Source organism: Eutrigla gurnardus (genome assembly GCF_963514095.1).
Source record: "Eutrigla gurnardus genome assembly, chromosome: 9".
Taxonomy (NCBI): Eukaryota; Metazoa; Chordata; class Actinopteri; order Perciformes; family Triglidae; genus Eutrigla; species Eutrigla gurnardus.
In genome coordinates, this window is record NC_139923.1 from 16875678 (window position 1) to 16901520 (window position 25843).

The 25843-nt window shown below is 40.7% G+C and overlaps 4 protein-coding genes across 5 annotated transcripts in view; 3 read left to right on the forward strand and 1 right to left on the reverse strand.

Moving 5' to 3' along the window:
- The window catches only part of LOC311018145 (polypeptide N-acetylgalactosaminyltransferase 18-like), a 63876-nt gene extending 50713 nt beyond the window's left edge, over nt 1-13163 (forward strand). The window contains exons 7-11 of one of the 2 annotated variants that reach the window (XM_084016957.1): nt 683-868; nt 1577-1714; nt 3217-3312; nt 9431-9598; nt 11592-13163. In XM_084016957.1, coding sequence (XP_083873083.1) covers nt 683-868; nt 1577-1714; nt 3217-3312; nt 9431-9598; nt 11592-11717 — 714 coding nt within the window. In that variant the 3' untranslated portion in view covers nt 11718-13163. The remainder of the gene's footprint in view (nt 1-682; nt 869-1576; nt 1715-3216; nt 3313-9430; nt 9599-11591) is intronic. The other variant, XM_084016958.1, reaches the window with a different exon arrangement.
- A 7153-nt stretch (nt 13164-20316) lies between these two features.
- On the forward strand, nt 20317-21102 carry pyurf (PIGY upstream open reading frame). Its single transcript, XM_084017860.1, has 2 exons — nt 20317-20575; nt 20963-21102. The coding sequence occupies exons 1-2, from the start codon at nt 20373-20375 to the stop codon at nt 21090-21092; spliced, it is 333 nt and encodes a 110-aa protein (XP_083873986.1). The 5' UTR covers nt 20317-20372; the 3' UTR covers nt 21093-21102.
- A 101-nt stretch (nt 21103-21203) lies between these two features.
- LOC311018782 (phosphatidylinositol N-acetylglucosaminyltransferase subunit Y-like) lies at nt 21204-21667 on the forward strand (the record flags this gene model as incomplete). Its single annotated transcript, XM_084017861.1, has 1 exon — nt 21204-21667. One exon carries the CDS (start codon nt 21204-21206, stop codon nt 21414-21416), a length of 213 nt encoding a protein of 70 aa, XP_083873987.1. The 3' UTR covers nt 21417-21667.
- A 138-nt stretch (nt 21668-21805) lies between these two features.
- LOC311018779 (uncharacterized protein) lies at nt 21806-25665 on the reverse strand. Its single transcript, XM_084017858.1, has 3 exons — nt 25570-25665; nt 23404-24739; nt 21806-23002 (listed from the first exon to the last, which is right to left on the reverse strand). The coding sequence occupies exons 2-3, from the start codon at nt 24733-24735 to the stop codon at nt 22868-22870; spliced, it is 1467 nt and encodes a 488-aa protein (XP_083873984.1). The 5' UTR covers nt 24736-24739; nt 25570-25665; the 3' UTR covers nt 21806-22867.
- Nucleotides 25666-25843: the final 178 nt, after the last annotated feature.

A 25843-nucleotide genomic window follows, 5' to 3' on the forward strand; every position in this document is an offset into this window, starting at 1 on the left:
TGAATACACAATATGACCAACTTGGCAGTGTCATTTTGAGATGCTAAAATGGAGATGTGGACTAATTCCTAGGACAATGGAGACTTGTGTGAAAATGTGGACATGTGAAGTTAGAAGTTCCGTGTCTGTTTTCATGTCTCCATGCATTTATTGAGAACTGAAAAAAATAAGCATGTGTTATACGTCTCAGATAGGAGACACCTGATTAAGATGAAGTGGTGGAAATCAAAGAATCGTGGACACCAGCGGTGAAGGAGACCTTCCAGCTAAATAAGCCTTTCGGGAGGAGTTCGGACAGGCTATGAAGAAGGACTTTCAGTTGGCCTTAAGGAAGTTCTGGCAAAGCGTTATATGACTCAGAAAGGGAACGTAGGGCTTGCCTCAAGTTGTGTTTAGCAGGGGAGGGGAACTGAGGACCCGCCTGGTGATATTGTCAAGCAAGCATGCCAAGTTGCCATTTTTTTTTTTTTTTTGCCGAAATAAGGTCCCCTGGGGCCCTGTAATTGGTGGTATTTAGCCTCTCTATGCTATACAGCAGGCTTTATCGCAGCAAGATTCAATCCAACCCTGTTCAGGAGGTTGTTTTACCTGGCATGTACTTGGCAGGTACTGAAAGAAGATACCTTTATTTAGGGTCCCTGAAGTCATTAATCTGTACATGTTTTGTGTTGGTGTAACAAAGGTGTGGCAGTGTGGTGGCAGCGTGGAGGTACTACCCTGTTCGAGGATAGCGCACATCGAGCGTGCCCACAAACCCTACACGAAGAACCTGACGGCCCATGTACGCCGTAATGCTCTTAGGGTGGCAGAGGTCTGGATGGACAACTATAAGAGACACGTCTACATGGCCTGGAATGTTCCACTGCTGGTAAACACAAAGGAGTCATGTATGATTGTTTTCTGTGTGTAGACTGATGCACATAATGCTGAACCGCAAAACTTTGACTTTTTGGTCATCAGTCAGTCAAGTATCTCAGGGTCTTGACTACAAAACAGACTCCCAATATCTCCTAGGAGAGGTCAGTACTCTTTACACAGAGGTGCAGAGACTGACAAAGAAAAGATACAGAGTGACAGATTACATTTTTATACTGCCCCATTTGTCCTAGTGACAGTATTTACTCTGAGATGGAGTAGACGTAAAATTAGCATTCATTCAAAATACTCAAGTACACTTCATCATTGTATTTAAGTACAGTAATTGAGTGAAGGTACTTTTTACCACTGTTAACATGAATACATTTTATAAATGTACTCAGTCTAATCAATAAATGTGATAGCAGTTAAGAAATATTCAGTTTATCCTCGATATAATAATAATTACTAAGAATATAATAGTTTAACATCACAATTCATACTTAATATAAAGCAAACAACAAGCATTGCATCAACATGTACTTTTAAATGTAAATAAGGTGCATCAAAATACAGCTTGTTTATAAAGAAAATAATCCCGGACCCCCCGACAGAAGCCTGGACTAAGCCCTGAATGACCTTGAGTCCTGGAAACGCCCCTGGTTAGAGTATATGGGACATGCCCAGAATGTTAACACGTGTTGTATTAATGTCTTTCCAGAATTCAGGAATAGACATTGGGGATATTTCTGAGAGGAAGGCCCTGCGATCCAGACTCCAGTGTCGACCGTTCAGCTGGTTCCTGTCCAACATCTACCCTGAGCTTCGGTCCTACAGCAACACAGTGGCTTATGGTGTGGTCAGTTCACTTTCCTCCTTGATTCTCAGGATTCACACTTCCAGTCTGCAACCTTGATTGAGAAGAGAGAAGAACATATAGTATTCATGACTATTTCAATACATCTTGAAATAGGAACAAGACAAAAAGATGATTATATCTATACATATTGGTTTCTGTAGAGATTATTATTATTCTACCTATTGCAAAGCTCTGCAGTGATTGGTCTCAGGAGTTGGCAGCCGGCTCTATAGTGCCACCAAATGCACGCCAGGGCTGAGATTAAAGGTCTCTTGATGTTCCTAGTATCTCTTCCAGGTTCCACAACTCGAGGAAAAGGAGAGAGCCCCTCATTGGGGCTTATAGCGCTTTTGCCTCCATTGCACCTGTTATTTTCATTTGCACCAAACAGCTGAAATTGATTCACAATCACTTTTGCTTCCTATGGACACATTGATCTCCCCGACGCTTGACTTGGTGTTGTACTGTGATAATTAAGTATTCAGCAGTATTTTTTCTTCAGCTTTATTGACTCTTCATGTCTTAAAGTCTGTCAATAAGGAGACACATAATTAATTATTAGTTATGTACTAATTATTCTAATTCTTAATTATTAGTAGTTATAATTTGAGAAGGCAAACAGGTATCATGGTTCAGGTGTGAGCAGCAACTGAGGCTCTGGAAAACCGTTTGGTGTCACATCTTGTGTTTGTTGTTTAACACTTCAATCACAGTGTGAGCTGGATGGGTGATCTGTTGACACTACTGAGCATGTGCGGGGGCTCAGAGTTGATTGAGTGAGATCAAAGAGTTGCCACAGTGACATCTGAGAGATGTAGATATGAAGTTTACATATTTGACAAACACAAACTCACAGGAGACAGCAGTTGGAGAGAGAACGACTGGTGTTACACCATCTGTCTCTACACTCATCTCTTATTTAATATGGAGCACTATTCACACAAGGTTAATATTCATACATCGTCTACTGCTTATCCTGTATTCAGGGTACAAAGATAATATTGTCTGTTTTGTCATGACATCATTTGACTATTGGTTGATGTTTTTAGACAGATCTTTAGATGTTCCCCCAGAGCAACATGACTGGATGCAACTGACCCGAGCATTGGTAATATTGGTGTGTTGTTCCAACCAATTCTCACTGCAAAGGCGTCACATAATGCAGCATGGTCAGTGCTAGTTGGCATCTGACAACGATGCTTATTTAGCGTGAGCGTTTGTATGTGACTATAGACTGTAAATGAGCAGTAGACTACGACTTTGGCCATCGCCATCTTGGATTTCAGCTTCCGTGCAAAAGTGACATGAGAAGGGAATGTAGAGCGTCATCATTTGAAACTTTGGAGTGCTGAGCAAGATGTTATATTTGGGTTAGCTACACAATAAATCCCATCTCTCTCTCTCTCTCTCTCTCTCTCTCTCTCTCTCTCTCTCTCTCTCTCTGTCTCTCTCTCTCTCTCTCTCTCTCTCTCTCTCTCTCCATCTCTCTCTCTCGTTTCCAGTTAAAGAACAGTCTAAGAGACAACCTTTGTTTGGACCAAGGACCTGAGAATGAAAATGTTCCCATCATGTACCTCTGTCATGGTATGACACCACAGGTCAGTCACCTCTTATTCTATCTTTCTATTCAATTCTGTCTTATTAAAAACATTTTAAAACTACTTAAAACAACTTGCTAGTGATACAGAGATTCAGTGAGAAGTTGTAAGCACTACTTCCCAGTAATTAATAAATGAGAGAGAGAGAGCGACTATTGAATGAAGGGACATCTCTTTATTATCTACACAACAAAATGTATACGTAGGAATACAAAAAGATAGACATATAGTTCAGCTTAAAGCATTCCCAAGAGGAAAGTTTTGTAGTTAGTTAATAAAGTAGAGTAGTTTTGAGAAATTGTAGTGAATATATATATATATATATATATAATTCTGAGGTCCCCAACTGGACACTCTTCTCCCCCGGGCTGTACCTTGAAATCCTGTCCGTGAAAATCACAACCAATGTTGTTGACAAGGGACGATCCTGGCGAAGGCCACTGAGGGCACTGAGAATGTGTTTACAGAACCAACTCTCCCTTTGGTTATGCAAGGACCAGATGGCTCGTAGCAATGACCCCAGTACCCTGTATTCCTACAGTACCCCCCACAGGAGTCCCCAGCAGACCTGGACCAATTTAACAAAATGTAGCCTGGATGGTCAACAGTCAGACCCTTCAGCATTTCACAGCACATCTCATCCACCTCTGGCATTTTGTTGTTTGGGTCTTTCCCCAAGTCTTCAACCTCTGCCTCCTCCGTGAAGGACATGTTGGGCAGGTTCAGGAGTTCTTCAAAGTGTTTTTCCACCAATATCCCAACAATATCCCTCGTGCGGGTCAACAAAGTTTTTGCATTCACAACATGAATTTTTCAGGTGGGGCAGAAAGACAGCAGGTCAATGTAATGAGGATGTGGAAAGGGCAGATTACCATCGGTTCCAGCATGCACTGCCCAAATTGAATTCCTGTCTTCTGGGATGAAGAATGGAACGCTATCTTTCATCTGGCCTATATGATGCTAATGCAATAAAATCTTAAAATTCATATTTTAAGCACCAGCTAGCTCAAAGCCAAGCATGTACTTATCCAGTTAATGTTATTGAACAGATATTTATTTTGAGATAGTAATGGCACAGCAAATGGGACATACAGTTTCTTGGCTCGTATTTTGTGGAAGAGTTTCATCTTATCAAAATGAAGAATGACTTCTAGCAAGACATAATTTACCCAGTGCACTGTAACATGTCTTCAGATAATGGAGCTATTTTAGGGCTTTACGAGGATAATGAAGATAGCAGCAGAATATCATTGCACAGTAGGATCAGGAAGGGGAACTAATTACTTTATAGACTGGATATATTTGGCGCATACAAACATTATGCAGCACATAAAATGAATGTACCTGCTGCGGTAGTCTTAGAGGGATTAGAGAATGTTAGTATATAAAAGATAAATCCATAATCTTTGCTATTAATGGATATCCTCAAACACATTCATGGAAAAAATGATCTCTTTGCATTGGCCTGATGATATTCCAGGTCTCAGTGACTAGCCCTGTTGAAACTGACAGATGGTAAGAAGAAATACCAAACCTATTTCCAGTACCAGAAGTGGTTTATTGATATTAAAATCATCGGTGAATGTTTAAGAGTTATGATAAGTAGCCTGAGGATGCAGAGCAAAAAAACAGCAGGAAGCATTGCATAGCTGACATCAAAGACTCACATTTTACTTTGGTCTTCTATCAATTTTCATTCTTTATTCTTTATTCATGTGGAGTATCTTTGGTAATGTTATTCCCCTCACTCCCTCCTATTCTGCTTCTGATTCATTCCATCCTTTAGATTATCTCTGGGTCCTCTTCTTCCTGAACACGATCACTCAGTGTCTCTCTGTGTGTGTGTGTGTGTGTGTGTGTGTGTGTGTGTGTGTGGGTGTGGGTGTGTGTGTGTGTGTGGATGGATGGATATGGCTGTGAATACCTGATAAACTGTTGAATGTCAACGATGCATAACATTCCTCAATTCCAAAGAAGAAAGGAGAGAGAAAGACAACACTTCTTTACTTAAGGCAGTAAATGACTGTAGCCATTAAACCAATGCCATGTTCATGTCACATCACCTTTACTGTAAATAATACCTGTCCATTGGAAAAATATGTTCACATGAAAGTGATTACAAATATAATCTTGGGACTCACTGAACCTACAAAGACTACAAACACACATAAAAAGGATTAGCATAAAACCAAACGACTGAATAAATAAATAGACAACACTCTCAACGACTGGTCAGGACCAACACCAGAGGCCTTTTCTATGCAAATTCAACATACCCAGATTATCTTCAGATTATCTGTTTTAACTAACGTGAACAACTGTAATCTCGCAAATTCACAAGATCAATTATTGTGTGTTTTTAATCCCAATGCGTGAAAAAATCATCCTATATATATCCCATCCTAAGTAACATGTCACATGAATAAACAGAGCAACACTGGATCCATTATCTGACAGGTTTTGTCAACCTTGATCATTGTCATGTGCTTGACTTCATCAGGTTGTCTGTGACTGTCTGCTGCTGTTCTGTGAGAGCCACTATCTCACTTGATGAGGTGATTTACCTCCGTAGAGGTGTTTCACGCTCCAAACTGGGCCACATTAGCATTCATTTGCATGTGCTTGTGTTGTTGTTGTTTCAGGTATGTTAATATTTAGCCTGGATCTACATTTCCATCCTGACCTTTCTGCTCTCTCCTTCATCACGTACCATTCAGTATTTTCTCCTCCTTTATGTTTTCCTTCTTAATTAGATCAGTTACAGGTGGCCTGTTTATTGCTCTCCACATTAAACTGAGAATGTTGTTAAGAAACCTGCAGGTGAGCTAAAGAAAACACTCATCTTTCAAAAAATAGCCTACTTCTACTCCTCCCTGCTAATGACTGAATTTATTCTAGATACTTGATGTGCATCTTTCTCTCAGTAATGTGGTGCCACAGAAGCCTATTCTGGGTCCATTACTATTAGCATTTATTAGCATGCATCAGGGCTCTTCAACTATATTTTTCAGAGGGCCAGGTCAGAAAGCTAAGGCCCCGGGGGTGGAAATGTTCCCTGACCCGCTCGACTCCTTTCTGGCCTCATGAATTAACACCTCTTTGTCTTTTGGCTCAGTTGTATATCTTCAGAACAGTTTCTGACATAAACTCCAGATATTACACATAGGTTTCTTCAAAACATCAGGTAATAATATCCCTGCTCCTCATCCTGGAGCAGGGATATTTTAGGTTTTAAAATGAGAGAAGAAATATAAGGGATACTGAAAACAATATTGTCATTTAAAACAAAATTCCTCCGGAAGACCAGGTCTGCATCCAGAACAGTTTATTAGCAGGACGTTTCTGAGAGCAACATTGGATCCATTATTACTAATTGGAAAGAATGTGGCATTACAACAAACCTGCCAAGAGAACACCAACATTCTGAACCAGGCCAGGAGGACATTAATCAGAGAGGCAACGAAGAGACCAAAGAGACCCCTCCACAGTAAGAGAGCCACGTTAAGACATCCACAGAGCTGGACTATGTGACCATAATGTACTAAATGACCATAATGCTGGATTGAAGAAGACTGAGACTGAGACCATAAACTCAAGTTTGCAATGTTTACTGAGATAATAAATCAAAAGAGAAGTAGGGTCATTTTCTCATAGACTTCTCTACAATCAGAGAGGAGTCGCCCCCTGGTGGCCAGCAGAGAGAATACAGCTTTAAGGACCTTAAAAGACAACCAGTTGTCTCTCAAACTATAGCATGCTTTCTAGAAAGTAGCAGAAAAGCAAATTACCCATAATATCTCTAGAAAGTATTTAATTCCAGGAGGTTGCCAACCATCGTCTACCGCTTATCCTGTATTCAGGGTCACTGGAGCCGATTCCAGCTGACATTGAGCGAATGTAGGGTACACCTTGGACAGGTTGCCAGGCTGACATGTAGAGACAGACAACTATTTACGCTCACATTCACACCTACGGGCAATTTAGAGTCTTTCAGAGAGGAAGCCGGAGAACCCGGAGAGAACCCACGCTTACACGGGGAACCCGGGATCCTCTCGCTGTGAGGCGACAGTGCTGCCCACTACACCAACATGCAGCCCCCTCCAGGAGGTTGCATTATTTATAAACACAGAATGTGTCTGTAATAATCTACCACGACACTTAACACTTAAGAAAATTCCATAAAAATATGGGCCGATGTACCTTTTTGATAAGAAGGAATTTTCTGTATCACATTATCACAGATGTTTTCTTGTATTTAAAACTACGCATTGAATTGTGGGAGCAAGATCCTCCACTAGCCCCACGAAATGTTTAATTTGATATTCGGTTTTGGACATTAGCTCAGTGTTTTAGTTGGAAAGAGTTGTTCAGATTTCATTAACCAGTGTTACCGTTGTTGTTACCAGATATGCCAGGAATATTTTGTAGATCAATGTTCGGACTCTAAGGCAGATTTTTCAGTGTAATTTATTTTCTGTGTAATTAACTTTTAGAAAGAAGGGTCTGTGAATCGAAAAGTCATCTACTGTAAATCTAGGAAAAGCCATTATAGGTTAAAAAGCAAGACAAATAGCACAGAGGAAGTCCTCAGCACATAAACAGGAAGCCCATCCACAAAGATACTGAACTCAAAGGCGAGTTCAGGTATGAAAGAACTTTAATCTTCTATCAGGACGTCGTTCTGAAGATGCTGAATAAAAGCAGCAATGAGAAAGACGACACTTTAAAACACAACCTTGTCATCTGGAAAGAGAAAAGCTTTTCTCCTACTTTATAAGACACAGATTAATCATTCAGGGAGAATTGGTGGCGTATTAATGATTTAAAACAGAGTTATTCCATCAGGGAGTCACTTTGATACAAAGAAACACAAACCAATTAGCAGACAAACCTCAGCTGGAAAGAAAAACAATCACTACCCTCGTGGGCCTTCTTAGGTTTTATAGAATCGTATTCCAACTAGCTTTGACTTTGACAGAAATCTAAAATGCAAAAGGCTGCGAGCGATAAAACATGGAAGATAATGTTCCGGATCATTAGAAGGCAGCATGAAATAGAGATATCATAATGGTTGTTATTGCACTGAAGCAATCCATATTCCAAATGACTGTCTGTAAGCCGACGCAACCAATCTGATGAGTGTGCGATACGGTAATGAGCTCGCTCGCCCTCTCTCTCTCTCTCTCTCTCTCTCTCTCTCGCTGTGTGCTGTTTAGTAATAGGAAGCAGTTTGTTATCGTATCTATAAATAACATCTTTTCTGGAGTTGACCTCATTCTCTCTCTCTCTCTCTCTCTCTCTCTCTCTCTCTCTCTCTCTCTCTCTCTCTCTCTCTCTCTCTGTCCTTCTCCACTTCTTTCCGTTCCACTCGACAGGATCAATATCTTCATTATATCCTGAAAACCATCACATCACATGATTGATAAGCGGAGGGAACATTGATTGGCTGAGGAAAATAGATTGGATGAGGGAACATTGATTAGCTGAGGGAACATTGATAAATTGAGAGAATATTGATTGGCTGAGGGAACATTGATTAGCTGAGGGAACATTGATTAACTGAGGGAACATTGATTAACTGAGGGAATATTGATTAGCTGAGGGAACATTTATTAGCTGAGGGAACATTGATTAACTGAGGGAATATTGATTAGCTGAGGGAACATTGATTAGCTGAGGGAATATTTATTAGCTGAGGGAACATTGATTAACTGAGGGAATATTGATTAGCTGAGGGAACATTGATTAGCTGAGGGAATATTGATTGGCTGAGGGAATAGTGATTGGCTGAGGGAACATTGATAAGCTGAGGGGAACATTGATTGGATTGAACTTTTTTTTTGCCATTTCTGATATGAACAATTACATTTACTTAATAGTAAATGTTTGAATTTAATTTGAGGTATCTAGAGTTCAATTCATGTAAAAAAAACCACAGCTACATGTCATTTGTTTATATCAATGAGTAGCATTTTGACCAGTTAGAAATGTAGATGATGTCTGTGTCTCTTATATCTTGAATCTGCCTTTGATGCTTCCCAAATATCACTTCTCCGTCATGGACCTGTGAACACTTTTGCACCGTCCTCCGTCCTCAGTCCCTGTTTGTGTTTCCCAGCAGAACGTCTACTACACCAGCTCTCAGCAGATTCACCTGGGAGTTCTGAGTCCAACGATCGACGACGACGACAACAAGTGTCTGGTGGATGTGAACAGCAGACCCAGGCTGCTGGAGTGCAGCTACGCAGCAGCCAAACACATGAAGCACACCTGGAGGTTCACTCAGGTAAGAAACACACACAAAGGAGCACAGTTGTACGTTGTAGCCAGACCCTCCATGCACAGATAAGACGTTACCGATACAGACCAAGTACAGGTGGAAGAACATTACATTTCAGTACATGTCAATACCATTACATTTGAACAGTAACTTCGAAAAACATGTTTTATTTTCATCAGATCAGATCCTCATTTTCTGACTGTAACAAATTAACATACAACACAATGCTGTTGTGATATTTTCACATTCAACTTTGTGTGTTCTTGATACAAACAGCAGAGGCTGCTTACCTAAAGATCAGTCCATCTTAAGTGGTCCAGAGCAGCCAGAGTTGTTGCTGACTTCAGGGTTAACTCCCTTCACTTTAACTATCAGCTGGCTGACAACTAGACACTTTGTTTCTTACTCTTAGAGGCACTTCTTGGCTTTGCTACTTCATGATGAGTGTTTTAAAAATCTACTTTGGGTTGGATGATGTCCAGGTGTTTGACTTTATGAGAGGCATATACCAATCAGGTCCAAGCCAGGCTCCTTACCATCCTTCGACTCTCCTGTATGCTCAGTATCTGCAGCTTCTGGACACATAGGAGAATCTACCGCTAATGAGCATCGGCCAGAATATGAAATATCTATAAATATGTCAGATGTGGAAGAGATGAAAGCCATTAGGGTATCCCAGGGTCTGAAAAGAAAACTTGGTGGAGTCAAATAAGGGCTGGGATCGATTTAATAACTTTTCTTTTCAGAACACATGCAATGTTAGATGTATAAAAGACCCAAAAGAGAAGTGAATTGAAATACACTCAGTTAAATATTAAATGCAATACGCAATGTATTGTGGGGCAGCTGAATATATGCAGCATAACTTTAGCTGCCATATTATCAGGGCATTTCTTACGTACACAAAATCCCCGTTCTCTGCAGAGTGAAAGCACCACAAACTCACTGTTACATCATACTTTGTACTGAACACACATTTAATGGCTCTTGTAACTTTTAATGGCACGACCAGAGAATCGCTGGCTGGACTAAAGGCCCAGACCTCATTTATCTCCAGCTTCATGAGCGCATGAGCTCGATGAGCTTGATGGTCTCCAGTCTCCAGTCATCCTGCTGGGATAAAGCAGGTAGTATTTTCTCCTATAGCAGGTAGTATTTTATCATTTAGTTGGTAGTGTAGAAGAAAATGTGTTACCTCACAGTTGTATTTAAATCTCATCCTAATATTCCTTTCTCTTGTACTAATCAAATGTCCTGTTGCTCCTATTTGATTGTGGTTAACTTTTGTTAAAGTTTTTGTTATTCTGATAAGAAGACCTTTTGGTTTCCCCCTTACTGGACCGACTCTGAAACATTCTTATCTCACATTGATTGATCAAGGCCTGATGAATGGCCCCTGTTGTGACATTGTGTAGAGAAACCAGGCTGCCCCAAGAGCAGCTACACCTTCGACTTCTCAGGAAGTTTCTTCCTCTTGGAAGCAGACGTGTCAATGCAAATCACACATCTCATCACACCTTCCTCCATCTTCTCTGTAAACTCTGTATAAAACTCTGACTAGCCCCACACTCGTCAGAAAGGATTTTATGGCAACGCTGTGACTTCCATTTTCCACTGTCAGTGAAAACCTCATCTGAACCAGCCACAGACTTGGACCTTAAGAGTGTTTCTTCCACAGTAGTATTTTCTCATAAAGCAGGTAGAATTTTTCCTATAGCATGTAGTATTTTCTCATATAGTTGGTAGTATTTTCCCATATAGCAGGTAGTATTTTCTCATAAAGCAGGTGGTATTTTCTCATAAAGCAGGTGGTATTTTCTCATAAAGCAGGTGGTATTTTCTCCTATAGCAGGTAGTATTTTATCATTTAGTTGGTAGTATTTTCTCATAATGCGGGTAGTATTTTCCCCATATATCATTATTTGTGGAAAGCATCACCACGTTTTTGTGCGTTATTATTGCTTGTGTTGCAATAAATGTCTTTTGTGTTTGTGTTCAGGGCGGCCCAATCCAGAACATGGAGTCTCTGCATTGTCTGGAGCTGGTGGAGAACCAGCTGGTCATTCAGGACTGCACCCATCAGAAATGGACCATCACTAACATCCTGACCGTCCTGCCACAGTGAGACACCAGTCAGAGACCCAGATCCTTGATCCCTGGTACAGTTCTGGTCCACTGGTCTCCACCGCTGGGACACATTCTTATGCAGCCTCTGCATTGGGACTCAACTAATGTGTCCAACAAGTGAGTTTAAATATTGGAAAGAATCCCTCATGTTCTTGTTTTAGACCAATGATCTCCCAAACGGAATCGTGGCTCTGAAAACAGAAATGAGACATAAAGCCTCTGGTTGTTAGGAGCAGGCTGTTAAACCATGAGATCATTCGGGTTCCTGCAGGAGTAGGATTTATTCAGATTCTGGGTCCACCTTTAACCTGACCTCGCTCTGTCTCATCGCACACTATAACACAATCACTGTCACAGACTGTTTGAGCATATTTCAACATGTTTGTGTGCAGAGGGACAAATACAATCTGTCATTTTACAATGTTGTTACAGAGATGCTGTGCAGGAGACAGATGTGAAGTTCATTCCCATCATACATCATACTGCTTGATTCTTGATGCTTGATGAGTGGCAGCACAGACGTTATAGATTTACCTCAGTTTACCTAGGCTCAAGGTAACAACCCAAAAATCAACCAGAGGGATTGAAAGTGACTTTGTGATACCAACTCAGAAGTTTTAGAGTGTGTTTTGGGATTAGTTTGATCAGAGAACCGTCCATCAGGAAATTAATCTGGAAGAGGAGATTGTGGATTTCCTCGCTCTTGTTTCTCCAGATCATAACTTTGGCTGAGGCAGCACTGATATACAATCTGGGGCAGATCTTGGTGAAGTCAGGAACATCCTGTAGGTTCGTTTGGAGAAGATAACGCACACCTCTAGAAGCTCTGCCGAGAGGGATCTCAACTTAAGCACATGTTTCCAATAAAAGCTGACAAAAGTAGTGCTTGCAGTCGAATAGTCAAAACATTCGGTCCTAACACCTTTTCCTCAGCCTTGGGGTGAAAACGAAGGAAAGGTGGGAGGAGAACATCTGGATTTAGGAAAAGACGACCGCAGTGCTCAGAGAATCTGACCTGACTTTCACTAAGCTACTTCATTTTAATTGCGCCCGCTGATGATTGACGGCTGATGATCAACACAGGTGATTGACGGCTCTGGTTCAGGTCCAACAGCTGGTTCAGGTCCAACAGCTGGTTCAGGTCCAGCAGCTCCTCCTTCCCGTTGCTCTGTAAACCAACAGACCAACACTGTGCAATAATGTGAATTCAAGTTCAGTTCTATGTTGCTATGGTTACCTGTTAATTATTTATTATAGGCCTATATTGTTTGATTAACTGATGCTTCTTGTCATTGAAGTTGCTCTCCCATTTACTGCTGGAACATGTAAATGTCCCGCCGTGGGACAACTAAAGGATTGTCTCATCTTAAGTATGGACAGTCAGGTCACGAATCACGGTCATGATTTAACTTTCAAGGTTGGGACTGACATTAAAAAAGGGAATCTAGGCTTCCAGTTCCAAGTTTACATGATAAATCAAGTTATTAATTATTTGAGTTATGGAGAAGGGGTTGGATCTATTTCACTCCTTTTTGGAGATTTAATGTGTGAGAGAGAGAAAGAGAGAGAAAGAAAGAGAGAGAGAGAGAGAGAGAGAGAGAGAGAGAGAGAGATACATAGATACTTTATTGATCCAGAGGGAAATTCAAGAATTATATATTTGTTCATGTTAATTATAAATGTTGTTCATAATCAATAATTTGTTATTTGACAGTTTGCAGAATCTACATTTCATTTTATTTGTTATTTTAGTTTATTTGTTGTTGTTTTTTAACATTTGTAAAATCATTGGAATAAATACCAAATACAATAATATCATTATCACTGTCCCCACACATTTATCTACGGAGCCCTGGAGGTGACATGGCCTTAATTTTTTCAAAGCTTGAGCATGCTTTATAACTCAAATGCTTTACCAAAGCACACGCACAAGATACTAAAGCGTGAGTTTGAGTTATAAAGTGAAAAGTCCACGTTACCTCCAGGGCTCCCTATTAATCAACACAATTCCAATTACTATATGTCTGCATGAAAGCCATTGTTAAATATGCAAATAGGCATATCGTTTGTTTTTATGAAAGGACGAGGTGTGCATCACTTTAAATGTCGCTCTCGCAAGGCATTGTGGGGCGGCGTAATCTCCTTTCCTTTGGTAAAGGAAGATCAGGTGTTTCCAAAAGGAGACATGAAAGGAAGCATGAGCTCCTTTCCTTCACATTTAGAGGATTCTAACAGATCTTATCATGCTGCTTCTTGTTTAATTCCGGGTCATTTCTTCCATTCGGAACCTTCCTCAGAGAAGAAGACTATTCCAACACAGCCCACAGTCCTTAACTTCCTGTAGGGTCATTAACACTGTGAGAATCATGTAAATCCTGGACCCCCGAGCCCTCACGTGAACTCCTCACACGGGTGTCCCACCATGTGCACTTCAGTCTTGGCTGAGACTCACACTGATGAATCTAAGATCCATTTCAATGGATCGGCAGCCTCAGTGTTCACACATTGGAAGCACCTTTACAACAGTTGTTTAAATATGTTCATTTTAATTGGGAATTCTCATCACCTTCCGTGTGTCTTTACTGCTGTCAAATGTCAGAATAAGTCAAATTTGACTGGTAAAATGTAGTTTGTAAGTCAAACCAAAGTGTATCATAATCCATCCATTATTGGTCATGTTTATCACAGACATGTGATTGTTTTATCTGTCAATTCTGAGTGCACGACGGGACAATTTCAGCACAGAAAAAGATATTATCACACAAATAATCGTTTCTTTTTGTGGTAATAATTTCTGCAAAAGGGAGGAATTTAGAACACACAACATTTAATGAATCATAATTAGACATACATGTGCCTCCATTCAAAGTGTGGAATGTTATTATGTAGAGAAATTATTATCCTAAAAGGGGGGATTTATTTGTTTCATAATAATTCATATATTTCTGTGCTTAAAATATCTGATTGCTTGCACCGACTTGAGGAACAAATACAATACACACACACACACACACACACACACACACACACACACACACACACACACACCACAGAGATATTGTCTTGAGAATATTTTGCTTTTGTTGACTTGACACTGCTAAATCATTTACATACTATAAACATGCTGTCATGAAGCCTTTCAGTAAATGGAACTGTTTTGTTATCAATCTCCCAGTGATTTGAGCACATAACACAAATAGGAGGTGGAACAGTGTCGGCTACTGTGTAGCTTCTGTTAGCAAACCTTCTGTTGATCTTCTCTTCTTTTGGGACTCGGGTTCGAGAATCCTGACATTTGAAATGTATCTCAATTTTTGGGAAGCTGTTATGTATGAAGTCATGAAAATGTCCAAACTATTTTATTTAAACTGGATATTTATAAGTACCAACAGTAAAAATGATGATGACCAAACTTCCTGTGTGAGCATGTCTTTTGTTGTTGCAATGAATGCTGAAAATGACCAAAATCTTTTCTGTTAAATGTACGGATATTTCCTTCAACCCGAAATGGAAAATTCTATAGATTTACAGGATTTCCTCTGTACCATTCACGCACACTTCCATCAAAAAATAAGTTACACTAAAATACACAATAAAATAAATAAAATAAAATAAATTAGACTGTGAAACGTGTAATTTAGCATTCACACAGGTTAACAGTAGATGCGCAACTCTTTCCAACTAAAACGATATTGAGCATGAACTGCTGAACATAAATCATTTGAGATAAGCTGTCAGTTTTAAAATTGTAACTACTGAAGTATGAACATGGATGTCACCACCAGATATTCAGGGGGGGTCAGAATATACGGCAACAGCACCTGTGAAAAATCAATTCAGAAAATGCCATCATATTAAAACAGTCCCAACACCTGCAGCCATAAGTGTCTGTGTAATTACTCCTAGTACCAGTGCTACTGCAGCTTGTGTTGTTATGGTGAACGTGTTGGCAAACAATTTCCCATTTACACATTCAGAATACACACAGCAACACAAGCAGCCAGAAGCTAACTTTGCTTTCTGTTACTGGAGAGAAGGTGAACAACAATGATTAAAGTTTCTGCATTAGTGAATAGGTAATAACCAGGCAGCGACCTCTGCTTCTGAAAAGGGAAACCAATGCTGAAGTCCTTAAAACTTCATTTTCTCTGTTGGCCACCAGGGCGCGACTCCTCTCTGATTGTATAGAAGTCTATGAGAAAATGACCATACTTCTCTCTTGATTTATTATCTCAGTAAACATTGTAAACATGAGTTTATGGTCTCACTCTCTCATTTCAAGTCTTCTTCAATCCAGCATGATGTTCATTTTGTCAATTATGCTCAATTTAGAGTCAAACTGACCAGGAAGCAGGGGATAGCTTTAAGGGCGTGGCTACCTGCTGATTGACAGGTCGCTACCACACTACCAAATACAGTTAGCTACTAAGATGACTTAACACTTTGTACTAGAGTTTGTAAAGTTTTGTCAGTTGTAAAGTTGACCTTGAATTATGAAGCTAACTTTGTTAGCAGCTTCACACCAGAATCCAGATGAATCCAGATCCAGTAAGGTTGCTGATCAGGGTGCCACTCTGCTGCTTGTGTTTATCAGAAGTCCAAATATGGTCACTTCCTTCACTTGATGAAAACCATCTAAAATGGCGACGACCAAATTCCAAAATGGCGATGGCCAAAATGTCAGGCTCAAGGCTTCCGTAGTCTTCAAACAAATGTGGGACGTCACCATGACTACATCCAATTCTTATGGTCTATGATAATACTATACATTACAAGCTTTGAGATGATGCATTATCAAGGACAGGGAGAGAAAAGTTGAAAACAGACAAAACATCTTTTCATGTCAACGCACACGAAGCAGATGAATCATTACTTTTACATAATGTTCCTTAGGCAGACGACTTTTCATGTCCATTTTCAATTTGTTCTGCAGACTGAACCTGAACTCTGCTGCCACACTGAGACTGTAGAAACCAGACTCTCTGAGAACGTATTACCTATTAATTTATGCCATTTACAAGAACCTTTTATGCAATTTCTTTTACAACCACCTGTAGTCTCACAGTATCACCACCCAGTCAGGAAGTGAAAAAGAGAGAAAATATTGTACATGTCAACTTACCAATATTAAATATAAAATGACTGATGTGTTTGTTGTTTGTGCATGTACTCAGTTGTATATGAGCTTCAAGGGTGATAAACAGGAACAACAGGTTCAACAGGAGCAGATTCTGAGTCTGTCTGGTGTCATGAAACATGTATGAGATGAGCAGCGCTGACATCAGTTCAGGTTACACTGCTGGTTACTGTCACACTGGCTTATACAATACGTCACACATTTCATATGTCACCATTTTACAACAAGGAAATGAAACAGAAGTGGATGCTAAATGTGATTCATGACTCTGGAGGCACTAAAGCCTTCTATGTAGCAGATTTACAGTCATCTCATTTTCAGAGCTGGATGTGATCCACTATGTAACAGATTCAACTGCGCATATTCTGATAGGTTTTAATAACTAGGACATTCACATTAGAACAAAAACAGCTGATGCTCATTCACTAGATAATTGTATGTTAAACATTTCATTTTTTGTCTTTCTCCCTTCTGAAAAACATGTCTCTCTTGTCCATGATGTCTTTCGCTGCTGCTATTGCTGAGATCCCTCCATAAATAGATTGTGGGCTTCAGAAGGGCTCACACGGGGCACTAATTATGTTGGGGCCAGCAAGCGGCGACAATTGAAATATGGCTTTTTGAAGGAATTCATTATTGAAAAGAATTAATACTAATGAAAGAATTTCATTTGTATTGAAGCATTCTTGGGGCACCGGCCTTTTAGAAAGAGAAAAATAGCCAATTTAATACAATATGCTAACCATTAATTTGGAACTTTGATAAATAATGAATTAATAATTGTTAATAAAGGTACCTTTAACAGCTAGTACATTTGAAAGAATTGGGAGTTCTTTGTTGAGGTTGACAGCATGCATTCTTATGCAACATTAATAAAATGGTTTATTTATCTAAGTCTCAATTAATATATCTAACCAATAACAATTCAACCAGTGTTTTTTAAACAAACATATAGGATATAGCCTTTATACAGTAACTAAAATGTTTTATCTGCAATAAAAATGCAGATAAAAATGTTGTACATTTACATTTGGGGCAAAAAAAATGATTTGACCGCGGCCCGAGGCGTCACATTTTGGTAATTTACACCGCCACCGCTCAGAGAGGAAATGGTTCGTTCGAGAGTAAATAACAGGCAAGACATGGAGAAAATCGAGAAATGGAAATGAAAATGGTCATCTACAGCAATAAGGAGTTCAGGAGCTGCACTTATGCTGTGGCTTTGTACCAGCTCTTTACAGGGAACATGTTCAGGGCACCTTCTCAGAGACTGTAGGCACTGACAGATTCCTCTGTAATCACAGAGAGAAGAGCCCTCGATACACCAAGATTGCAACGTTTATAAAGAACATGGTTTGCGCTGTAACGCTGCAACGGTGTATCCTTTTACAAAAGCATGCCAGCTTTGCAGAACCAGAGAGGCTGTGACGTGTAACACCTCATCATCGACGGTAATGTGATGAATTAAATAAGTGCGTGCTCTGCTGAAGATCCTCATCCCAACTCTGTAGACGACAGCTGAATCTGAACGGTGCGTCTCAACATTAAAAAGAATCAAGACCTTCCTCAGGACCCCGCAACCCGACACCGGATAAGCGGTTAAGATGAGATGAGATACCTTCCTCAGGGACACAATGTCTGATGGTTTTAATGCAGTGGTCATGCTCCCTATGGAAAATAAACTTGTCAAGGAGATCTTAGACTTAAAGCATGGATGCATTGAAAAATGCGCATGTCTCTAGACTGGTGTCTTTGTAATAATAATCAATCTACCAACCATATTTGGGCTGAAAGACGTCCTCCATCTTAAGCATGGATGTCTTTGGTCCCAAGTCAGACATTACATCTCAAGAGAAAACAGGACAACAAGCAAACACACAGCTGCAGAGTTACACTGGTACATTCAAGGACCAAAAAGATATTAGCAGGTCTGTCAAGCAGCGAGGGATATATTACAGCGAGAAGCAGTTTTAAAACGAGTTGGAGCCCAGCCAACAGCCAATATCTTCAGCAGTATGGATAGAGGGGAGCGTTGTGATCATATTTCATACTGTAAAGACAGAACCTGCTGGGAAATCAGGTCAAACATGTCAAAGGGGCGTAAATCAAACCACTTTTCACAGTACTTCCATTAATTTCTTCCACCTCGTACAACTGAGAGGGACAGGGGGGGCTGAATGTGTCTGTGAAAGGGTGAAGGTGTGTGTGAATGGCTAAATGCACTGAAATAATATTTTTAAAATGTATTCATTATTGGAATAAGCCAGAAGTATAATTGAGCATATCATTACTAAAACAAGAAATATTAATGGTGACTCGCTTATATATTAATAAACACTCAAAACATGTTTAATATACTCGTAACGAACAAAGCAAACTTTAATTACATTAATTAGGCATGTATATTAGTACACACAGACATGTACTTCAGTGTACCACGTATACTTGAAGTTGTTCCATTTGAGCACATAAAAGTTCACTAAATACAATATTCTACTATTTAAATTCAACTTAAATACACACAGAATGAGTTGTTACTAAATAGCACATTTCAAGTTGACGATTAGTGTGTCTGCAACTTTACTCAAGTATATTAATATTTAATACTTTTTATACTTAGTATATATTTTTCACCAGAGTAGTTCTAATCAGGGGCTGCACGGTGGTGTAGTGGGTAGCACTGTCGCCTCACAGCGAGAGGATCCCGGGTTCCTTCTGTGTGGAGTTTGCATGTTCTCCCCGTGTAAGCGTGGGTTCTCTCCGGGTTCTCCGGCTTCCTCCCACAGTCCAAAGACATGCAGGATGGGGATAGGCTGATTGGTGACTCTAAATTGCCCGTAGGTGTGAATGTGAGTGTGAATGGTTGTTTGTCTCTACATGTCAGCCCTGTGATAGACTGGCGACCTGTCCAGGGTGTACCCTGCCTTCGCCCAATGACAGCTGGGATCGGCTCCAGCCCCCCCGCGACCCTGAATACAGGATAAGCGGTAGACAATGGATGGATGGATGGATGGATAGTTCTAATCAGACCCACAGTAAGCATTACTGAGCTGAACAGTGCAACACTGTCACCATGTGGACATAAGTACAATCAACCACTCTAACACTGTTTGTGTGTGTGTGTGTGTGTGTGTGTGTGTGTGTGTGTGTGTGTGTGTGTGTGTGTGTGTGTGTGTTTGTGTGTTTAAAAGCACAATTTAAAATGTATTTAGCAAACTTTTATGTGGTAAAATGAAACAACTTCAAGTACATGGCCATGCGTCTAGTAATATCGTATGCTTAATCAATGAAATTAAATGAAATTTTGCTTTGTTTGTGTTACTAGTATAATACAAATAATACAAATGTAGTGTAGTGTTACAGTATATCAGCAATGCATCGTTAACATTTATCCCAAGTAAACAAGCGGAACTGATGAAGCAGCTTACAGGAAGCGGACTCCTATCTCTGTTGCACGCGGTCCGTCGGTCTTCGTGTTCCGTCGGTAGCTTCCTTCACGTCCTTGGGCTTGTGGTCATGTTTCGGGGTGTTCTGGGCAGATTGGTGACGGAAGCAGCTGGTGTTCACCGCTATGTGAAGAATAACGCTGTGACTGAGAGGCTGAGACCCGCGTGCGTGTCGGTCCGGAGCTGTTCGCACGTGAAGGACAACGAGCGGCAGCCTTTCGACGAGTCCCTGCTCCACTTCCTGGTCTGTCCGCTGTCCAAGAGGCCGCTGAGGTGAGACCGACAGGGACTTTATAAGTGGACTAGAGGTGAGACCGACACGGGACTTTATGAGTGGACTAGAGGTGAGACCGCCACGGGACTTAATGAGACCGACACGGGACTTTATGAGTGGACTAGAGGTGAGACCGACAGGGACTTTATGAGTGGACTAGAGGTTAGACCGACACGGGACTTTATGAGTGGACTAGAGGTGAGACCGACAGGGACTTAAAAAGTGGACTAGAGTTGAGACTAGTAGATAGGTGTGTGTGTGTGTATATATATATATATATATACTGCATATTATATACTCATGTATATGTGTGTGAGTATGTATTTGTGTGTCTGTGTTGGGAGCATCATGGGAGAATTCCGTCTGCATGTCCTCCATCTCCTCAGGTACGAAGCTAAGACCAACGAGCTGATCAACGAGGAGCTCGGCATTGCGTACCCCATCATTGACGGCATCCCCAACATGATCCCCCAGGAAGCCAGGCTCATCCAGAAGGACTCGCCAACACAAGACTAGTAACCCCGTCACAAAACCTTTGGGTCAAGCAAAGACTTCCTGCTGTCTTCTGTAGCGCTGTGACCTGATCCTCCTTATTGGACCCTCACAGCAAAGTGGTTTGTCATAAGCATGTTCTCCCTGCCCATGATGGTGGGCCTGGTCCCAGTAGTGTCCCTGCTGGGTTTGTTCTACTCTGCTGCGGTGGATGAGAGCTTCCCTCAAGGCTGCACCAGCAGCAGCAGTCTGTGTTTCTACAGTTTGCTGCTGCCGCTCACCATCCCCGTCTACGTCTTCTTCCACCTGTGGAGCTGGATGGGCATCAAGCTGTTCCGACACAACTAGGCTGCTCACACCGTTCTGGGAAAGACTTTAGAAAAGTTTAATAGCCAAATGTTGCTTCCCCAGACACTAGAATGAAATACTGTAATCCACATTGTGGTTGTGATGTGCACCAGCAGGTGCCAGCAGAGGTCAGTGTCTAAAGTGGAACCGGAAGCTGAGCGCAGAAAGATGGAGACTAAGTTCCAGATGTTGTTGCATTTCAAAGCTGTTTAGGATAATTTTGCTTCAGAATAAAACCCAAACTGAGGAGACGCCAGTCTCTTTGCTTTAACTCCGACCTTCACTTCACCTCCACCATCTCTGTAATGTTAACTGTCGTATTTCGAAGGTTGCATCCATCCAGTTTAATGTTCTGTGTTGTTAATGTCTTTTATTTTATGAAGTTTATTGGCTCATGTTAACCAGTTTATGGATGCAGCCACCGATCAGCTGATGGTAGTCTTGTTAACTCTGATCAGATGATTCATTGATGCTGAATTGAAATGTTTTCAATCCTGTCTGTTTTCAGTCTGCTCTTTAATTTGCTCTCTCTAATCGGCGCTCCATGAGGTTGAGCCCGGCGTGTGACGTGGCGGGTGTAAGCAGGTGTCCAGCAGTTTCGTACACACCGGCTCGTGTCTGTCCTGTCAGTTAATGTATAGACGTAAATTAACATAGATACCAACCTGCATAACCTTTTAAAAACATCCATGTTAACCTTTGACCCCGCCCCCCTAGACCCTGATCCCATGTGAGGAAGTTATAAAGGTGTTCAAAGCAGCCGGGTCTGGAATGCTAACATGTTGATAGAAAGGAGTCCAGCAGTAAGTGAAATTAATAAAAAATAATCATACGTGATCATGTTGAGTTTGCTTCATTGAATATTCAGTAAGTTTGACCACAATCAATCAACTTTAATTGATAAACAACTATACAGAACAGACAACAAACTAAAGGATGAACGACAACGTGATGAAAACATTCCACTAAAACCACATACCAACAACATTATGGGATGGATGAGTACATGACGTCATCTTTGTATGATGAGCATTATGTCATTACGTTTGGGACAGAATTTCATTTGTTTTATTGTAAAAGATGTCTGGATGTTTATTTTAAAATTCTATTAACATCAACCATCGTGGACTTTCTATCATAGATGGATTTACCTGACAGTGCCAATATCAAAGTCCTACTCTGAGACTAGACTCGGACACTAGACCAAGAGATTAAACTCAAGAGACTAGACTCAGGGATTAGACTCAAAGACTAGACTCAGATTGGAATCAGAGACTAGACTCAGATGTTTCTGATAATCTTGTATGTAACCTCTCTGACGGTGTCAACATGACAGAAATGTGGATAAAACTGACTTTTTGAACTCTAATCCATCTGATAATATGGTAAATGACAAACTAAACATTATGTCCTCTGAATACAGTTTAGTAGGAGGAAGCCTTCATGTGAATTTAGTGGTGCTTCCTGCTCTTCTGGTCTCGACCCTGAACCAGTTTCATCAGTGGGGACTCTGGTCTGGGTGACTTTCTCTCTCCTTTGGTCTTGAAGAAGAAGGACTCATTGAGTCTCATCTGGACTGCCCTGACCTGAAGTCCAACAACAAGTCATTTTTATTAGGCAACATTTTATATTACTTTGTTTTTTTATTCACAAACATTTCTGCCACTGATTAAAAAAACAAATGTCATAATTACCTGCCAAAATAATTGCTATTTACAATAATATCCTTTTAATCATCAAAATGTGATGTTACTAAAATCTACTGGAATAAATGTAATAATCTACTGGATAAATGTTTCAATTGTTTTCTACATTATATTTGAACATAGTTTTCATTTGTCCTCTATGATCGCCACTAAAAACCGTGTTCTGTGATAAAAATGCATTATGGACCCGTGTGAATGTTGTAGATTTGTATTGTAGATGTTTAGTAGCTCTGTGGGGAAGCTAACTAGGGAGCAGTGGGTAGAGGATCATGTGGTTTCACCTGGGTCATGTCCAGCTTGCCAGTGCGACATGGGGGCTCATCTTCGCTGGAGGTCGTCGTATCTGTAGACTTGGCCTCAGACTCAAACTGGGGGCTCACAGCTTCCCTTTGACCTTGGGGGCTCACAGGCCGAGGACCTGGACCAGAAAGCTCTTTGTTTACATCCTTCATGTCTGAATCTTTGTGGCTGATCAGTTCTGGTAAGGTCAATGCCTTCGCTGACAGGTCTTTTCTGCTCCTCTGTGGCAGGCTCAAGTCCAAAGGTTTCAGGTCCCCTAGGGGTACAGTCACTTTACTAGTGTGGCAGAAGCTGAGGTAGGAGCAGAGCTCAGTGGTGAAGAAGTTTTCTGTCTGGGTGGAAGAGGTTTCCATAGACGCCAGACGGGAAGTACAGGAATGTTTCTGTGACTTTGCAACATCCAAGGAGGGGTTTACGTCTACAGAATCACGCAGGTATGGACTCACCATGCCTGACACCATTTCTTTCTTAGTAAGGGACTCCACCTGGGTCTGGAAGGACGACTTTCCCTTCTTGGGATGTGCTTCTTCTTCTTCCTCCTCTCTGAGAGGTACTCGTACTGTCTTGCCGTGATGCTGACGGGAACATGAATCCTTGTGTGATCCTTCCAGGTGTTGTTTCATCCATAACCCAGATGTGTGCAGCTGGTCTTTGGGTGTAAACCGGTAAGGAACTGATTTGGCGCTGGCTTCAGCACTGGAGGGTTCGGAGGGCGAAGCTCTGAATGTCTTCTGTGTGATGAACAGGTCCTGACTGTTCATGTCCTCACTGGTGCATTGAGATTCATTAGCTGTGTTCTGAGCCTGGTTGTGGACCTGTGGGAAGATCTGAGCATCATCCTCCAAGAGGACCCTGTCCCTGGGGGACCCCTGATACAAAGAAACAGACTTAAGACGTTTGACAGAGACAGCTGACAAGTCAAACACCACTTTCTTATTCTTTTGACTTTTCCTTTTCTTGCGGTCTTGGTCTCGGCCTTGGTCCCGGCCTTGGTCCCGGTCTTGGTCCTGGCCTTGGTCCCGGTCTTGGTCCCGGTCTTGGTCCAGTTGAAGCTGGGAGCTGCTGCCCACTGTAAACCCGTCCTCTAGTCTTTTCTTCTTCTTTCCTTTTCTCTTTTGTTTCCTTTCCTCAATTGCTTCTTTGAATTTTGAGTTTTTCTTCTTCTTTTTTTTCTGGGAGTTGTCATTCGTTTTCATGACTTTGTTGTGTTTGTGTTTTTTGTCTCCTCTGGGGTCTTTTTTTTTCTTTTTTCCTTTAGCAGGCGTCCAGATGCAGGACTCCCAAAACAAGTCTGTCTCCTCGCAGTCACTCATGACTCTGTTCAACACAAAGAAGAAAGTTACACAAAGTCTCTCACTGGCACCTCCAAAGACTCATACATTCACAGTAATACCTCCAAAGACTCATAAATACACAGTAATACCTCCAAAGACTCATAAATACACGGTTATACCGTAAATACACCAACTGCCTTTAACTGTCATCCAACGTGAAGAAAAAATATACTTTAGTGTTTTTCAAATATATTTACATTTTCAATATTATATTGCAAATACATTCAAAATATATTTAAAGTATAATAGCAAAGTACTTGTAAGTATTTTTTCATAATAACACTTTTAACACTTATTAATTCAAACTTAATTCTATTTAATCTCAGTGTGTGTAAAATATGTGTAAGCATCACACTAATCATCACGATACTTCCAGTGTGTTAAAGATGAGTTAACTTGAAGTTTGCTGTCTTTTATAACAGACACATAACTGTGTTAGTATTGGCCACAATGTGTCATGTGATTTGTCTTTAAGCATAATTCACTTGTTTTACCTAAAAAAGTATCTATTTTTAAGGAAACATTGAAACAAATCGTATCGGTATCTATGAACGAATTTTAAAAAACTGAGCTACAACGCTTATGTGTCTAACAGGCCATTTTAACAGGGCAGTCTAGTTTTAACAGGTCTTAGCTGCAAACGAGAGATAGCTTGATGTACAGCAGAACTTCCTCCACCTTCGCGGTTCATTACTTAAAAATATCAGACTAGTATTTTGAGCCGTTTTGACGCACATATCGGTTGTTACATGCAATTCCATAACACACTCAGGTTTTCTAGTAACTCAACATGTATTTTAATATGAGCCCTACCTCAGATTCACCTCCAGCCGACGAACTCGACTTCAAAGAGACCGTCTACTGCGACGTCATGATGCGTTCAGGAGCTCCTCGTAAGGCCCGTCTTTTTATTTCCATACAGAGGAACATTAAAGTTTGAGTAGGTGATTCAATTCAGAAACACGTTCTGTTATATTACTTGAAATCCTCGTAGTATACATAGCAATTAATTAATTAAATGCTCTGACATGAAAAACATTTTTAAAATGTCATCTGTGGCTGTGGCAGGACTGTAAAACCCCGTCCA

Bases quoted from the DNA above. Each gene is read 5' to 3' on its own strand.
- pyurf (XM_084017860.1), top strand. From the start codon at position 20,373: ATGTTTCGGGGTGTTCTGGGCAGATTGGTGACGGAAGCAGCTGGTGTT. The intron at 20,576-20,962 runs GTGAGACCGACA...CCATCTCCTCAG, and splicing joins CTGTCCAAGAGGCCGCTGAG to GTACGAAGCTAAGACCAACG.
- LOC311018779 (XM_084017858.1), bottom strand. From the start codon at position 24,735: ATGAGTGACTGCGAGGAGACAGACTTGTTTTGGGAGTCCTGCATCTGG. The intron at 23,003-23,403 runs GTGAAACCACAT...GTTGGACTTCAG, and splicing joins GCAAGCTGGACATGACCCAG to GTCAGGGCAGTCCAGATGAG.